General features: G+C 36.2%; 1 protein-coding gene across 6 annotated transcripts in view; it reads right to left on the bottom strand.

The window, feature by feature from the left end:
- Nucleotides 1-2,285: 2,285 nt before the first annotated feature.
- The window catches only part of NFAT5 (nuclear factor of activated T cells 5), a 122,035-nt gene continuing 110,047 nt past the window's right edge, over nucleotides 2,286-14,273 (bottom strand). For all 6 annotated transcript variants that reach the window (XM_061138843.1, XM_061138842.1, XM_061138844.1 and 3 more), the window contains 3 exons: nucleotides 11,616-14,103; nucleotides 10,711-10,954; nucleotides 2,286-10,246 (listed from right to left, as the gene is read on the bottom strand). In XM_061138843.1, coding sequence (XP_060994826.1) covers nucleotides 10,719-10,954; nucleotides 11,616-14,103 — 2,724 coding nt within the window. In that variant the 3' untranslated portion in view covers nucleotides 2,286-10,246; nucleotides 10,711-10,718. The remainder of the gene's footprint in view (nucleotides 10,247-10,710; nucleotides 10,955-11,615; nucleotides 14,104-14,273) is intronic.

Raw genomic sequence — 14,273 nt, 5'->3', positions numbered from 1 at the left:
TTAGGAGGTCAAGAAAATGAGAAGAGAAAAGGCCAATGAAGCAAGAGAGATGTGCGTGGTGTCCTGACAGCCAAGGGAAGAAAGTGTTTCAAAGGCTGTCAAATACTGCTGATAAGCTGAGTGAGTGAAACAGGCATGGGAATTGACTTTTGAGAGGCCATTGGTGGTGCTGACAAGAGCTATTTCTGGAGAGTGGGATGATAAAACCTGATTGGAATGGGTTTAAGAGGGAATGGAAGGAGAGGAAGTGGAAATAGTGTATATGTGGGATGTGTGGTCAAAGAAAATTGTTTTTTAAGAGATGAGGAACATTACAGAAAATTCATATTCTAGTGGGTATGAGAAAAGGTTTTGATGCTGGAGAAAGAGGGTAATTATATCTATAAAACTGAATCCCTTTGCTGTTTACCTGAAACTAACACAACATTGTAAGTCAACTACAACAGAAAATAAAAATCAAAAATAAGAATTAAATTAAAATTAAAAATTAAATTACAAATAAAAAAAGAAAGAGAATAATTAAAGGACCATGAATTTGAAAAAGCAAAAAGATACGGATCCAGTTAACCAGAGGCAGAAGAACAAAGCAGTATCAGGACTAGTATGACTAATACAGGGTTAACACTTACTAGGCACTTAGCTCCTGTGTGCCAGGAACTAAATAGTTTTATGCTGATTAACTTATGTAATTTTTATAACAACCCTTAGGGGATCATTCTAGTTTTCTTCCCACTTTATAAAGAAACTGAGGAATGGAGAAGTTAAACATTTGGTATAGGAGCCAGAACTTCACCCAAGAGGCAAACTCAAGAGCCTATGCTTTTAAATACTACTGTGCCTCAGTACAGGCAGGGGCAATGACACCATGATATAGAGCACAAGAGCAGTAATCAGCTGTCTTCCTGAAAGACCATAAGTGCTGCTATTGAGAAACTACAGCTATGTTTTAATTGGAAGATAACTGTTTTACAGTGTTGTGGTGGCTCCTGCCGTATAACATGAATCAGCCGTAAGAGTGTGTGTGTGTATGTGTGTGTGTGTCCCCGCTCTCTTGGGCCACCCTCTCCCTGTCCCCATGCCACCTCTCTCAGTTATCACAGAGCGCCAGGCCAGGCTCCTTGTGTTATATACAGCAGCTTCCCACTAGCCATCTAATTTACACATAGTAGTATATATTTGTCAGAAGCTGCTTTTACACTTCTAAAGTCCCCCTGTGTCCCTAAGCAGGGATAAATGATGTTCAGTTCTCTGACAGGCCTGATTATATGGCCGCTGAGAACTGTTTGCTCCTCACGAGATGACATAGCAGGACTCTTATCAGCTTGAAGTAAAGCAGGAAAACTCTCTCCCTTGTTCTGGACACTGTAACTTAGATTATGTAACCCAGGACCACATCAGCCTTTCTGGCAGCCACTTGTAGTCCCACTTCAGATTAAAAATACCCAAATTTTTTTATATTTATACTTACTAATTGCATTTGGTTATTACTCCTTTCCAATGCTGCTGAAGTCCATAAATGCTAAGAGACAACTTTTAAACATATTTAGAACAATGGCAGCAGTGCTATTACTTTAGACCCCTAAAGTGAAAACTCATTTAGATGGATTATATACATTTGGATGTTAAAAAAATTCAGTCACTTTCACAGAATCAACAGGTACCATCTATATTTGATAAGAAAGTATAAGAATATTGTTTAAAGCAGCACTACTGAAGCTTCAGTTATTTATACATCACATATACAATATTCATGTATCACCTGTATTAGTATTTATTTAGAATTTTGGCTTTGACTCACATTTCCCCATAGTCTAGTAAGTAGACACATTATATATTTTTCTAATGTATATCCAAACACACACACATACACACACACATATATGTTTAAAAATAATGTTTACCCATGTAAATCACCTAAAATCATTCTGAATGATTAACTTATAAAAAGAGACTGTCTCTGGATGTGGGACTGAGGGCTGGGGAGACTTTGTTTTCATCAAAAGCACCTCCACAATTCATAACTTGTCACCACATGTATGTATTATTTTACTAAACATGAAACACTTTAAGTAAATAAAAATTCTATCACACTAAGTCACTTTTGTACACTACCTGGTAAAACAGTAAGTACAATGTCACTATTAAAAATATTTCCGTATTTCATACCTTTTCCTAATGACTCTTTTTTAAGTTCAGTCACATACTCATGTTGTTCAAAATTGACATTCTTAGATATGACTTCATTCGCAAAGTCTGAGGAAAAAAGACAGTTAACCACTACAAAATGAAAACTTTCAATGTTTTATTTTTGACTGCAGCTGTTTACAGAAATATAGTTGCGAGTATACAAATGTTCCAATAGAAGCAAAATATCTTTTTAATATTTAACAAGTTATCACAGATAGCTAAAAACATAGATGCAAATTAAATTCCCCCAGAGAATAAACTGAAGTATCTGGTGTCAGTGCTCTGAAATACCAACTATGAAAGCCATATACACAAAAATGTAACCCTTATATCATTGCAGGACAATGGAAGAAGGCAGTTCAGTGGTTGATCAGTGTACTCAAGCAAATAAAATTAAGTAAAAAACTTAAATGGCAGAATGGTAGCTAAACCACTTGAGAACAGGTTAATGAAATAACTGTAGTATACTGATTAAAAGACTAAGTAAAACAAATGAATGAACTCAGTAAAAAGTATCCCAAAAAAGTAATAAATACTTGGAGCTTATCAATTCAAAGTAAGGGAACAAGGTGAAGCAGATACATTCATCAGATCAAAAGAAATTAGCTCAATGTCACTGGAACCAGTTTGTCACTGAAAGTCATAAACACTTCTGTGCAGGACAGTTCTTTAATCTGATTCCAAAGTCACTCTCAAACATCTGAGATGGCGTGTGTGTGTGTGTGTGTGTGTGTGTGTTCTTTAATCTGATTCCAAAGTCACTCTCAAACATCTGAGATGGCGTGTGTGTGTGTGTGTGCGCGCGCACGCGCGCGCGTGCTATACTGAGACTCATTAGCTAAAATAATAATAGCTATACAAACTATCTCAAATTAGGCAAATTACTTCTGGGAAAAGAAAGCACGGTGATATGGTTAAACACAGAACTTTTAAAGAAAATATTACAAGTTGGAGTTGAATAATATTGTGGTGTGGTAGAATGCCTTACATAATAAGAATATAATATGCAATAAGGTGGTAAAGATGGTAACAGGAACAAGAAAGCAGGAATGTAGCTAGAGCATCTCCCAACAGTTTGCCTATATATTTCCAGCACCAAAGTTTGTAGAGTAAGCCACTTACATTTCCACTGCTACTATTAAGCAAAGACAGCAGTGGTGATTTTTATTTTGAAATGTGCATTTTTCTTTCATGAATTTATTAATTGGTGATTTGTAAACACCAGCAATTATGGAGGTACTGAATTATAGAGGGAGATTAAAATGAATAAATAAAGCTATTTATCTTATGGTTAGTTGCAAATAATAGAAAAGGGAGAAATGCCTAAACTAAATAATACAGTGTCTTGTTTAACATCTCATCTGAAGCATAAGTTCCAACCAAGGGTAGTTATATTTCCAGTGCGTCAGTTTTCATATAAAGCAAGCTATTTTAAAAGAAGAGTTATCTATTTAAAAAAGAAATCAAATAAGGTGCTTTGTTGACCTGGCTAGCCATGTTGTTTAATAGCTCAGATACAAATATAAATATAAGGAATGACAAATAATTTTGTTCTGAGAGTTGGTCTAGCCAAGACAAAACTGTTGTCTGCTGGTAAGGTAGGAGGCAATGAGAATGAAGCTTGTGTTATCACTGCCCACAATGTACCCATTTTATGGATAAACAGGAGACTTTAGCACCCGTCAATTATGTTAGCTACTAAACGTCACCATAGTTAAAATAAAAATATAGACCATTGCACCTATATATTTAAATCAGTCATTTAATGTAAACTTTTTAGTAGGTGGTAGGAATACACCAAACTAAGTTAACTGAATTATCGATAACTGGACTAATTGTATATGTACATAAAATATATATCTATAGGTAGTACTGAGAATAAATTATCATTACCAGTAAATGATTATGGATAACCAGGTTAAACTGATTTTACATTTAGAACAATGTATAACTGTCTGTGTGGGTGGAAAAAAAGCCCTTTCTAGTAATACATTTTACTGTATACACTATAAACCAGTGGTTCTCAAACTTTGGCATGCATCAGAATGACCTTTAACAGAAGGCTTGTTAAAAACAGAGACTGCTGAGTCCCACTCCAGAGTTTCTGATTCACTGTGTCTGGAATAAGGCCCAAGATTTTGTATTTTTAACTAGTTTCCAGGTGATACAGACATTGGCTGGTGGGCTGAGGACCACATTTCGAGAACCATTGGTTTATACATATATGTAGAAAACTATATACTATGTTATTAATATGAAACAAACAATATAGGAAGAAAGCTGGTTAATTAACTCTCAAACATAGAGATTAGCAAGCTGAACATTTTAATGTTTCTAAAATGATTTTCTGAAGTATAATCATTTCCCCTTATAGTCAGTTATGTCTCAAAGCCTTAGTAAGTCCTACTACACAGTCATTTTAGAAAATATTCCCATAACATTCCAAGTTGGTTATCCAAAATAAAAAGGGACATAAATATTCTAAACAGTTAAAATGTATTCATCAAAAGGAATCATCACTATACAGCATTTTTTACTTCTTTGGAATGATTAAAGTGCATAATATCATTAGGGTATTGAGAATATTGCGTAAAGATCTGCAGTCTTTAGAGTCACCAGCAGTCACGGAAATACTCACATAGGGAAAGCAGCTCTATCTCTAAGTCACTACTATCCTGACCTGTTTGCTGCTGATGGCCCTTTCTTTAGGCACCACCACTATGGTGAGGAGCTGGAACATAGGCAAAATTAACAACAACAACAAAAAAAACCAGAGGGACATCCAATCCAACTGTATCTGGCTGCAAGGAATTATTTTAGTTCTGGGGGACTCAGATATAGCTTCATTTCTTTTGCAACTATTTTTCATGGGCAGATTACTAAGGTTCTGATGGGCAAGAGGCACAAAACAATGAATTATTTGACTCTCTATCATAAGAAAAATTGAAATTACCAAGCTTTACCTAAACTATGTGTTATCGATTTATTTTCATCCATCTTATAATTAAAAGCAGAGCAGGTGCTTCAAACACTTCCTTTCTGAAAGTTAACCATACACATTTGAGCCATAGTCTCATATATACTAAAATTTTTGACAGCATTCAGATTAAGACTTACTATTGGTTGGTCAGGATGAAGACAAATTTAGCTAATTTATATAAAGTGTAGAAGAGGATCTTTCACTTATCCTCTTCCAAAGAAACAATCCTAGCTATATATCTTTTCTGTTCCTCTTCTGCCAATGGGCGTTAGGGAGGTTTGAAACTTTTCTATGGTGATCAAGAAATGGAGAAAAGAATTACTAAAAAGAAAAAATTAAAGCCGAGACTATTAAAGTCATTTGCCTATGTGTTTTTGGCAACAATGAAAAAAAAATTATAAGAAAGGGGCACTATCATGGTAAAAAGGCACTTTTCCATAAGCATTTAATCTAGATATAAAATATTAATTAAAAAAATTTCCTGAAAGAGAAAGTAGAGTAAAAATAGATTTACATTAATAAATGAGGCTAGAATGACACAAAAACAAAGGAGGATTAAAGAAGTAATTAGAATGCTGGGACAAGTCAAAAATTATATTCTAGGTATTATTCTGGTATTTACTACATTATGAACATTATCTTCATTATTGAGCTCTAAAGTGACACAAATAAGCAGACAGGAAAACCTCTTTTTAACACATGTTATGAGATTATACTATCCCATTCACTGGAGTATACATATTCCAAGTCATTTTTCTAATAAAGCCACTGAACTATACACTCTCTCTTTTATTAAGTCCCTCCACAAAACAAAGGCATGCAGATATAACATAGCTGTCTTGCTAAGGGAAGAAGCCTGTGGTCATGAAACAGAATGGCCAGAAGCTAATAGGTTTAATATAATTTTCAATTACTTAGAAAATAATCAACTAGAAAACAAACACTAAAACAGAACTTCTCACCAGAAAGATGAAAAAATTCTCAAGTACTCCCAGTAAGTATTTATAAAACCATGTTGAATTTTGAGGCTTTGATTAATTTTAATTTAAGCATTTAATTTCTGGTCTATAATTGCTGATGCATCTAAACAGGTTATACTTTTCCAAAATAAGCATCTATAATGGCTTAAATGGTCAAAAGGAATTATTCTCTTAGTTCTAAGGGGGACTTAGATATAGTCTCCTTCTCATTCCCTTTGACACAGTTTTTCCTAGGTGGATTAACTGAGGTTCTGATGGGCAAGAAATGCACTGTAATGAAATTACCAACTACAGCATAAACAATATTACAAAAAAGAAAGGAAGGAAGGTCCCTCACTAATACTGCTTCTACGATAAACAAAGCCCTTTAAAAATCTGTTCTAGGGAGACTGGTGAAAACAGATTTGCATTGGTTAAATAACAACATGATACTCTAATTACAAAGGTAACAAGATAAAGCTAAGAAGCAAAATAGCTAATTGTTGTATACAACTTCTCCCATGTTGGTGTGGATATATAATGGAATGACAATAAAGAATAAAGGACAAACACACACATACACACACACACTCATGCAGACATACAGATAAGCTCCAAGAATTCATGTGAGTTCCTAAAGGCAAGAACAATTGAATGGAACAATATAAAGGAATAAAATGTGGTTTGTAGTTCATTTAAGTCCTTCTGCCATAAGTAAATTTAATAAATTGTTGTTTCCAAGGACTCTGCTGGCTCTTGGAATCTCTCCCATATATAGATGTAACTTGTAACAGTAATCTTGAATCTGTATTATGAGCACAAGTATCAACCACTGACTACTAAGCTAGCTCTTCAATACGAAGACAAATACTTTTTGTAACCAAATAATATGTTCTGAATGCTGTACTTAACATTGACCTTTTAGCAGTAAGGAACATTTAACAATGTTAAAAAAAAATCACTACTGAATTAAGAATATGGTATCTTAGCACAGCCCTTGTACAAATAACCACAAAATTTATGAAAATAAAAGTTGGGTTTTCTGCCTCCATCCAATCAAACCACTACAGTTCAGGTGTATGTTCTGTTCTAAACTGAGATATTACAAAACAGAAAATTGGTCCCTGGTGACTTGGCATTGGCAATCAGCATTTTACAATGATAAACTTCTTGCTAAATAACAGAAATCAGCACACAAGCCAGTCTTCTTGCCACCACTTCATCCATAGAGCAGTGTTAACAGTGGAACTTGATGAACAAATAGATTTTCCTGAGTCTCCTGTGTAATCTCTTGGGAAAAAAATTCAGAAAACTCAGAAATAAACTTACAGCATTTTATTTCTACTTATTTTTATACCACTGGATAAGCTTTCTAACATCAGTCAACCCTCTGTAATTAGTTATCCATTTTAAAACTGAAGCACTGGATTGTGTGGCTGGTCCTTCTCATAACCTGAACTATACTGGGTAATTTTTCCTGATGGGGTGGGGAGATTATATATATATATATATATATATATATATATACACACACATACATACATATATATATATATAGGAAAATGCTTTTGGTTTAGAGAATTTATAAAGTAGCTCTGGATATTACAAGATGGGGAAAATGTTATTAAAATTACAAACATTTTTTTTAGTGTCTTTATAAATAAAAGGCATAGAATACAGAAAGCCAATTAATAATAACAATAACAACAATAATAAAATATTAAATATATAGTGAGCAAAGACTGGATGGCTCATTCTTGCGAAACACCATTTGACACAACTGCCTAGATGGGTTTCCTTACTTTAACATTTTGCTGAGTGTAAGATCCAGCAAACACACAGTAAGCTGACTTTAGCCCACTAATCACATCAAGGAACTGCCTGATGGAATGGCCACAGATGAACAGGTCATTTGTTTCAAAAGATACTTAAATACTCAACAAAGACATAACAAACCCCCCCCCTCACTTTATCAGACGCCACGTTGTGGTAGAACATCAGACAAACTCACAAATTTACCACAAAAATGTGTGGCAAAAAAAGAATAGTTTATATATATGTATATATATAAATTTCTATATTTATGCCAATGTACTCACTCAGTACAAATAGCAAAATAGTATACCATTTCCTAAATACAAAATATAGCTTTCCAAAAAAATGAAACACACATTAGATATAAACCATCCAAAACTTGAACGATTGAAAACTGTATTCAAAATTAAATGACCCAGAGTAGGTCTCTTTCTGAAAAGTTCCCTTCATATCGGCAAGAAGCCTGTACTACTGAAAACATAATTCAATGCCTCTCAATCAGAGAGAGAAAGAAAGGGTTGGGGGTGGAGGGAAGAATAAATGAGACCAAAGAGAATAAAACAAATTAAAGAAGAGTACATTCAAAGAACCAAGGAAGACCATCACAAAAAGGGGGAAAATTCCGGCTGTATAAACAAAACCAACACCACAATTCCACAAAGTTCAACTAAGTGTATAGGATAGAAAAGACAAAAACAAAAAACAGAAATGTAGCCTTCTACTAACAATTAACAGGCTATTTTTTGTACATTTAAAAAAATAAATGAAACAGACAAGAATGCCAAAACATCTTATCTACATATAGAAGCCACACACAATTTGGCCTTAAACTGTATTAACAGCTTTCTACATGCCAAAAGGAGAATAAGACGTAAGCATATGTCCAGACAACAGGTTGTAGTGAGAAGCAGGCATCCCATGGGTGGTGAGAACACCCAAATCTGTATAACTAATACTACAACTGCAAGTTCTGGAGTGTGTTATTTTGCTCTCTATAGATGTAACACAAATGAATTCCTCACTTTAAGTCAATGATATGACCCTGTAAAGCCCAAGGCTTGTGGGAACCATCAGGTAAATGACCACTTCAAACTGTAAAGCACTGAGGTGACAAGTGAATTACACTCACTACAGCTCAGGGAGAAGTGATGGTTCAAGAAATTTTAGTTTGTCTCTCTTTTTTTAATTAACATTTACACTGCTTCCTATAAGAGGGAAAAATTTGAAGACTTCAGAACAGCACCGTTCACGGGGAAAAAATGCATTGTTTCTTATCTCTCAGGAGTCAGTTCCCCTCATTCCTGAAAGGGTACCCCCCTGCCTGTGCTGCAGGAGTTGCTGGGTTACCCTAGATCAACATGGTCTTTTCATTTAAGTTACTACAGGGTCACAAAGCTAGTAGCATATTACTAACTGTCTAAAATAAAGTGAAGAGGGGAAGAATAACATAGATGAACATAAAAAGGGAATACCAGTCCAAGACTGGGATAAGAAGAAAACAGACTCAAATTACTGTCAGCTTTAACTAATATAGGAGGCTATCAGAACATAATTTACCATACATCATCCTCTTCATTTTTTTAATAAAGCAAGATATTTCTTTTTCTATGCACAGTTATGGCTAAAACCCTTAACAGAAACAGAGAATTAATGACTCTCTGAAAAATAAAATCAATAGCATTCCAGCTGTTCCCTGGTTGTAAGTGTGTTGTCTGTGATAAATAGAGGCCTCTTATCCGTGCAGACCTCTTAATACAGCCTACTTGTCACAATGTTACCCCTTTAGTTTCTCCATAAGAACTGAGAAAAGATTCCTTCACTATAGCCAATAGCTGTGCTTTTTATACTGAAAAATCACAGCCTTAGTTATTATTTGAACTCTTTTTCATAAGCCACTACTTGACTAAACAATGCAGAAAACACAAATGAACAAAAGTAAACATGAAACATGAATTATTTTCTAATAGCAATAATAACTGAGTGATCCAGCTTGTCAATTTAAACTGTACTTTTAAAGAAAGAGTGCCTACGAAAATACTAATAATTAATTCTGTCAGCTGGAAACAAATAGATTCTCAGTCATCACTGTTATTAGGAACATAAAATATAAAGATGTTAACAATGGTGGTTAATCACTGCAATAGGTAGCCAAGGTGTGCTCTTTTGCAGCCAGAGTAAAATCTATCCATTTACTCAATCACAGTTTTTCATATTTTGTTTTCTTTTTAAAGTGACAGTTCGATAATCCTCATGGAATCACAAGATCTCAGGATATCTTGAAATCAGGATTTTCTTCATGGAATTTCTAAAAAAAGAAGATGTTATATATAATATAACTCACTAGGGAGGGAAAGCATTTACAAAGTTCCTGTTGCCCTGAATGATCCCAAAGTATATTACAGTACTATAAATGATACTTTACTTATACTGTCATATTTTTTCAGGTTCAAGGTTTACTTCTTAAGGAAGTGAAATATGAGATGTAATTATCATTTATCAGATGTTTCATCATTTCAAGGGCAAAGAAACTTAACAGCCAGAAGGAATGCCCAGTATTAACAATATGACTATAAGTTATCATTCAGAGCAATCAATTCAGGGTAAAAAAGGTACCATTTTGTAAGAAAGCCATATTTTTCTTTTTTTTGAGAAAACCATATTTTAAAAGATCAGAGTCTAAACAGTGTTATTACTTAACCCAAATATGCTAAGAATAATAAAATTTATTGATGCTTCTCAATAAGAAAGAAGCCAAAATGCATTACTTACATATCCAGTTAAAAGGAGCCAGTTAAGTTGTTCCCTTGGTTTTGCAATGAAACAAGCAAATCAATCTTTTCAATGTTCTGGTTGGTGTTTATAGAGGATGCCATTGGAGAATTCTCTGGCATTTGCTGAGAAAGAAGTGTTGTCACAGGTGGTTGGCCCTCGTTTTGTGGCTGGCCTGGTGGACTTATGGCCATCAACTGATCTGGCAATGTACCTGGTCCAGAAGTTAAAAGCTGACTACAGTCTGCAGAGACATTGAAAACAGAGAAGCTACCTGATTAGTTATTTTCTGTTAAGATTCATAAGAAGGTATTTACTAGTGGCTGAGGTATATAAATGCATTATTTTGTTCACTCAGTAGAGACTTAAAAGTGAGGAACCTGACAGCCTCCAAAAACGTTTTCATCAGACAGTAGTAGAATTCATCCTTGGTTTTCTCTAAGCAGTATAAAAATACAACATTGTTTAGTTATCAACGTAAGTCCTATATAATTTCCTTGGTACATAAACATTAAAGAAACATGAGTTTCTACCTCCTTGGAAACTACTTGCTTTAACTGGCTGAAAAATTTTCTGTCATTTGTACTTCATCTTCCTTTCTAGGTTATATCTCAAAATGGCAGACACAACCATTTATATATATCACCACCTTTAATCCTCTCAATATCCTTGTCAAGTATGTAGTATTACCACCATTTTAGATGTGGAAATTGAGGCTCATGCATGTCAAATAACCTGTCCAAGGTCTCAGTCTATAAGTGGTACAGCTGAGACTTGAACTCAATTCTGTCCAACCACAATCTATGCTCTTAAAACCACTATGTTGTGCTTCCTTCTGGTAACAATAATGTGACCATTTCAACCAATAACATTTAAGAAATGGGAAATTAGAAAGAGTTTCTTACTATTTTGAATGCCAAATAAGAACATTCCAGATGTCTGTTGAGAAGAGCCAGGAGAATTCTGTAGCTGGTTCATTGTACCTCCTGTAGTGTTGTGAAATAAAGTAGCCTGTGGTTGAGGTGAAGATGTGGCTCCCTGGATTCCAGGCATGTTGTTCTGAGGGGAATAAAGGGGAGACTGTTGCATGTCTTGTTGGTTTATACCGGTCTGCAATGCAGACATGGATGCTGGAGAGAGGAAGAGTGTTACTTGCTGCTCTTGAGAACTGGGTGATCCTTGGACCAACTGAATCTGAGGCGAGCTATGGAACAAGGAGGTCTGTGATGATTCGGATTGGGCAGGGCCTGGGTTCTGAAGTGAGGAAACTGTGGTCTGGTTCTGAAACTGCATGGGCTGTTGCTCTTGATTCATTGGTGCCATATTATTTTGCTGATGGAAAATTGATTGGTTCTGCTGCTCCTGATTAGCCACTGGATTTTGACTTGGATTGAATATCATGTTTGGTGGTGGCTGCTTTTGAGACGCCATTGGTGCCATGGCGTTCTGGTTGCTGAATAAAATGCTCTGCTGTTGCTGCTGCTGCTGCTGCTGCTGCTGCTGCTGCTGCTCCTGGGATGGAGAGTTACTCTGGATGGCAACCATTGAGTGCTGTGCCTGAAAGATTGTTCCTTGTTGGTTTTGAGGCATTGGGTTAGGAGGAAGGGAGCCCAGGGAAACCTGAGGCTGAAACAGACCTTGCTGGGAGGGTTGTGCCTGTTCCTGGGAAAGCATAGGGGTCTGAATGTGTGATATTGGAGCCTGCTGCTGGAAAGCAGCTTGCTGCTCAGTGTTTGATGTTGACTGAAGTGGAGAAATTGAATTCTGAGCTGCAAAAAATGAAATCTGTTCTTCTTGGGCCACTGTGTTGGTTTGAAGATTATTCATTGGACTTTGGGAAAGAAATATGTTGGCTGACTGTTGGTCTTGGGGAACAGAAGAGCCCTGCAGCACAGCCATGGTATTCTGAGAGTGAAACATTGGAGGCTGCATTTGTTCAGAGGAGGCTGTAGAAGTCTGACTGTGGACAATAGGACTTGGACTGTGAAAAATAGAACCTTGAGTTTCCTGGGAAAGGTTCTGAGCATCAGCAATAGGATTCTGAGGATGAAAAAGCTGAGCCTGTGAATGAGAAGACTGCTGCAAAAAATTCCCTGATTGAAGTGACATCATCTCATTACCTTGCTGGAATAAACCATTGCCTTGCTGCTGGGTACCACTATTTTGAACACTTATCATACTTTTTGTAGATGAAAAAAGGCCAACTTGAGGCTGAGTGTCCCCACTATGCTGCATTTGGACCATGGTCTGAAAGACACTGTTCTGAATCTGTTTTGCTTGTGCTCCAGTTTCTTCTCCATCTCCTGAATTTGATGTCTGAAACAGGGTAGTGCCAGAAGTTGCAACCTGCTGTGTGGTAGTTGTAGTAGTTTCATTTCCAGAAACTGCCGGAGGAGAAGAAAACAATTCACATTGCATTTGCATGTCCTCATTGGCTGATAACGCGCTCATCATATGAGAAGTCTGCTGGTAAACTGGAGACTGCTGAAGGTTTCCATTTGCTGAAGCAGATGAAGGAAACAGCTCTGACTGAATCTGGGCAGCTGCCTGGCAGATACTCTGTTGCATCTCTATCACCATTGCAGCTGAGGATTCCATCACTTGCTGCTGCTGCTGTTGCTGTTGCTGATTAGACAATGTGTTTTCATTCTGTGGGTGAACACTTTCAGCTCTTCCAGCTATTAAATTATCTGGTCTGGTATGGACTGCTGGCTCTGTTGAGGAAAACATTCCAGGGCTTACGCTATTTTGAATTTGACTGACTTGTTGAAAAATGTCTGCACTAAGCTGTTCTTGAACATTCTCATTACCATCTGGAGCAGAAAATAAAACTGAAGATAACTGTTGTTGTGCCTCTAAAACTTGTTGGACCAAGTCAACATTTCCATTGCTGCCACTGGCAGTACTGCCTGTAAAACTCCCTGCCTGCAAGTGTTGTATCGTATTTTGTAGTTGCTGACTCACACTATTTGGTGGTGGGAAAATATTCGATGAAATCTGCTGCTGTAAAGTCTGTGCTTGTTCTTGCAGTGGAGACTGCTGCTGTTGCTGCGATGTCTCAGTCAGGTGTGACAAGTTAACCACTGTACCATCTGACTGTAACACCTCTCTAGACTGAGTTTCTCTTGTTTGAAACTGTGTAGCCTGCTGTAGTAGTGCGTCACTGCTGGGCAGCTGACTAGACGCAGAAACCGCTGGAAAAGTACCAGGCTGTGAAATGTCCTGCGTTTGGATAGTTGTCAGGGTCTCTGGGTTGTATGCCTTGGGCTGAATCTGTTGTTGCTTATCATTTTCAGAAGTTAAGTGGGAAGATGATGATGAAAAAGACCCATTTCCTGCTATGTGAGAGATATTCTCTAATGTTTGTTGAGTTGATCCAACTGTCTTCGTAGTCTAAAAAATAAAAGCCAAATAATATGTATGTGTATAAATGAGCTCATATGATTCTTCAAAAATTATTATTATAAAAACATATGCAGGACCAATTTCCCAGTCTATATTATTATTTGGAAAGCAAGTGTAAGACTATGATTACCAGTGATAACATTATGTCTTACTGTCAT

The sequence above is a fragment of the Dama dama genome, chromosome 4, assembly GCF_033118175.1.
Source record: "Dama dama isolate Ldn47 chromosome 4, ASM3311817v1, whole genome shotgun sequence".
Taxonomy (NCBI): Eukaryota; Metazoa; Chordata; class Mammalia; order Artiodactyla; family Cervidae; genus Dama; species Dama dama.
The sequence above is the reverse complement of the archived record's forward strand: the minus strand, read 5'-3'. Positions and strand labels throughout refer to the sequence as shown.